This window comes from Pterocles gutturalis, unplaced genomic scaffold (assembly GCF_000699245.1).
Source record: "Pterocles gutturalis isolate BGI_N339 unplaced genomic scaffold, ASM69924v1 scaffold32638, whole genome shotgun sequence".
Classification (NCBI taxonomy): Eukaryota; Metazoa; Chordata; class Aves; order Pterocliformes; family Pteroclidae; genus Pterocles; species Pterocles gutturalis.
Window position 1 is genome coordinate 1 of NW_010126713.1, and position 4,081 is coordinate 4,081.

General features: G+C 48.3%; 1 protein-coding gene across 1 annotated transcript; it reads left to right on the plus strand.

Annotated features, from left to right (window-relative positions):
- Positions 1-252: 252 nt before the first annotated feature.
- On the plus strand, positions 253-1,961 carry POMK (protein-O-mannose kinase). Its single transcript, XM_010079071.1, has 2 exons — positions 253-540; positions 1,037-1,961. Exons 1-2 carry the CDS (start codon positions 253-255, stop codon positions 1,808-1,810), a joined length of 1,062 nt encoding a protein of 353 aa, XP_010077373.1. The 3' UTR covers positions 1,811-1,961.
- The last annotated feature ends 2,120 nt before the right edge of the window (positions 1,962-4,081 follow it).

Consider the following 4,081-nt stretch of genomic DNA (forward strand, 5'->3'; position numbering starts at 1 on the left):
GCCCGCCGCGGCCGATGGGCTTTCCGGGGTCCTCGTCCCCGCCCGGGGGGCCGGCAGGTCGGGCCCTGCCGTTTGGAAAAGCAGGAGGAGGGACAGCGAGGCGAGCGTCGAGCTTGGAACAGGTTTTAACAGCTCCCGCGGGCAAGCGTGGCCCTTCGGCAGGCTGCGGGGTCTGCCGGGTGTAGCGTGCCATGAGACAGCCCCGCAGGTGCTCGTCCCCTGTCTCTGATGGAGAATGCAGAAGGCACGGCTATGGAAAAGAAACCGCACTTCGTTAGGAGGGAGCTTCCTCCCAGGGAGGTGTCGCCTGTCTCCTTGGTGTTACTGTTTGGGGCTGTCCTGCTCCTTAATGCCCTCCTCTACCTGTACCTCAACCAGTTCTACATCTCTTCGGGACGCGCCGAAAAGGACCCCAGCCTCTGCCCTTTTGGGTACTTCAAATTAGGAGGGATGAAGAATTGTTCCCCGTGGCTCTCCTGCGAAGCCATAAATAGGGAGGTCAGGAAACTCAAACGTGTGGGTGAAGGCGCAGTGAAAAAGGTGAGTTTGGTGTTCCCTTCCTCTCTCCTGTGGATAAAGAGCTTTCACTGTTTGCTGGCTAATTAATGCCTATACTGTTGTGATAATTATCCTCGCAGCAGCTAAGACATCCCAGGGCATATGGCTACTGATAAACACAGGTAAGAGAGTGTGGCCGGAGCCCTGCGCCACCCCCTTGACACTGAGTGACATCCAAGGGAAATCACAGAGATCAGTGAAGCGCTCGTGGAGCGTGGTACGATCGTGGCAGAGTAACACTGGCTGGTTGGGTGGTATGAAATAATTTCATTCATCTGCATTGCCCTTTCCAAATAAAACTTAGCAAATTGTGATGTAATTACGTCAGGAAGGGCTTGCTGTGACAGGTACACAGCCCTACCGCACGACTGTAGCTTGCAGTTGTGAGTAACCAATCGCTCAGAGGTCAGTGGCAGCTGGTAGCAGCCGGTGGAAGAAGGCTCTCCACGTGTCTTACGTGTCTCTTGTGTGTTCTCAGGTCTTCCTTTCTGAGTGGAAGGAAAACAAAGTGGTCCTTTCGCAGCTCACCAACTCAGAGCTGAAGGAGGACTTTCTCCACGGGCTGAAGATGCTGAAAGCACTTCAAAGCAAGCACGTTGTCCGGCTGCTCGGCTACTGCGAGCAGGAGTTCACAATCCTCACCGAGTACCATCCTCTAGGCTCACTGAGGGGCCTGAACGGAACTCTCCACATCCCCAGGTACAAGGGGATGAACACCTGGCACCGCAGGTTGATGCTTGCTATCGACTACGTCGGCATCATCCGGTACCTACACAGCAGCCCTCTGGGCACCTTAGTGATGTGCGACTCGAATGACCTGGACAAGGTCCTCTCTCAGTATCTCCTAACAAGTGACTTCCACATCTTGGTGAATGATTTGGACGCTTTGCCTCTTGTGAACAGGAGCGCTGGCAGGCTGGTGAAGTGTGGTCATCGCGAGCTGCGGGGCGAGTTTGTAGCTCCTGAGCAGCGTTGGCCCTATGGAGAAGAAGTGCCGTTTGAGGATGACCTCATGCCCCCCTATGATGAGAAAACAGACATCTGGAAAATCCCAGATGTCACCAACTTTTTCCTGGGCCACGTTGAAGGGAGTGACATTGTGCGACTGCACTTGTTTGACGTCCATGCAGCATGTAAGAAGAAGGACCCATCTGAAAGGCCTTCTGCCCAAGAGGTCCTGGACACCTACAAAAAAGTTTTAGCTTTGCTTATTCGGGAGGCAGCCATGCCTGGTACTAGGGAGATGTTATAGTGAATCATGAGATAAACAACATACTGAAGTGATGTTCTTCCTATTTATTTAGCTTGCCTGAAGGGCAAAATCTTTATCCCCAAAACTGAGAAGATAAGAACAATGGACTGGTACCTTTTGGTTTAAAAAAACCAAAATCATTCCAATGCTGGAGCTGTGCAAGCTTTCCATTGGCATTCCATCTCTCACTGAAAGAGGAAGAGGGAGGGAAATTAAATTGTGTGGGTGTGGGGGGAAGTGTGTTCCTCAAGAAATAATTAATTTTCTGTTGCAACATTTACATAAAAACTCTCTTTCAAAAATTACAGAAAAAGAGCTAAAAAAAAATATTGGTAGAGGACTGGAGAGTAGAGACCACAGCATGCTCCCACAAGACCTGTGCAGATTCCAGTGGCTTTGGCCCATGTCTTATTGACAAAGTCCTCACCCACTTCCCCGCGGAGTGAAAGCAGTGGTCCCTCAGAAAGGAGTACCTCGGTTCACTTCCCATTTTGGTGAACCCTGATGCCAGAGCCCCAGGTGCTGTGCCTCCCTGCTGGTTGGGGACTACGTTGGGTTTGGAGCTGTAGGGCCATGGCTCTGTGGGCCCTGGATCCCACACCAACAAGCATGTGGCCACTTTGTAAGCGAGCAGATGATGTGGATCCCCAAGAGGCTGCTTACAGACACACACTCTTGGGTTTCAGGCCTTCTCAGGTGGGCTCTTTGGAGATAAAGCTGTGAAGCAGGAGCCTCTTGTTCTTTTTTTAAACCACAGAAATCCTGAGCACTGTGGAAGAGAGCTGAAGCGTATCTTTTTTGATCTTTTTATCCTTGCTGAATGTCATCATGACTTGATAGAAAGAGGGAGAATAAGGAGCTGGAAGAGAATGAGAGTTCCTTCCAAAGCAGTGAGCATTAAATGTGAGCTTCAGAGTGTACAACTCTATTGGGTATGAATTCAAAGCCCAGTAAGCGTAAAGAAAGGCTGCTTTTTTTTGTTCAGTGTGCTTAGGAGAAAGTTTTTGGTACCTACATGAATGTTATAGCCTGGTACCAAAAGCTGGAGAGGAAGAAATGATGCCTTAATCCAGCAGTAGACTGTGTTGGATGGGATTGGGATGTACTTGTTCTCTCAGTGAAAGAACAGGAATAGTATGAATGAGACGTGGACTCTACTGTTAGCCACCTGAGGACTTTGTGTGGACTAGGTCTTTGAAAGACCTAAGGGCCTGAGGCAACTTTCACATTGTCTTAACTTGAGAGGTGAGTTGAAAGCAGAGAAGTACTTGGCCCCTTTTGCTGAAGAGTTTGTTTCTGTTCTTGGCTGTGCTGAAGAACCTAAACGAGCCTGGTTAGGACTGCACTGAGAACATGCAGTCAGTTTGTACACATCATGTTCAAATGCACGTGGATTCTAGTGCTACCAAATTCTATTGCACATGAGAAAACATTCCTGCAAATGACTAAATTTATACCTGATTTCATACAATGCCAGCGGGAGTCTTTTATGAGCGGATTTTTTGCCATTTTCCACTTGTGCAGTCCTTCCTGGCAGCTTTCCTGCTCAGGTTGTCAGGAAGCAAAGCTCAGAAGTCAGAGTCACCAAAAGAGAACAATGATTCTGGAAGCTTTGTGTTTGTTTTGGACTGTGACTCAAAACACCTTAAAGAGGCATGGGAGAAAAGAATGCTCTCTGTTCTAATTGTGTCATCCATCCTGTGAATTCTTGAGTTATTGCTAATCAGACTTCTACAGTTCTAGCTTGAATCCAGGATGTGCAACAGCTGGAAAAGCATCCTGTTACAGCTCCTCAAAGGCAGGGATCAAGCTTTGAAGGGCCAAGAGTCAGATCTCTTCCATGTGCCCCTGGCAGCATCTTGTTACCTCTTGCAGCCATTATGTGTACTTGAAAGAAAAATCAACATCTGATGGCTGGGAAGTAAACATACCATGTGCCTTTTATGAGAGGAGCAAGGACAGACAAGAAGAACCTGCCAAGCTTCTTATGCTGGTCTCTCTCTCTTGTAAGACAGACTTCTGCTTGCATTCTTGCTCTGGTGTGTACTGTTACACATTGCAAATGACCATATTGATTTCACAGAGTGGAAAATAAACTTGGATCAGTTCTGGTTCTGAGTAATTGTCTTGATGTGGAGATGCTTCTCTCTTCCTGGATGAAATAGTTACAAATTTTATTTTTTAAAGGTGTTTCCCTAAACGTTCACCCTGAGCACTGGGTCCTCTGCAAGGCTCTTCCCCATTCCCTCTCCTTCAGCTTTGTATTTCAGC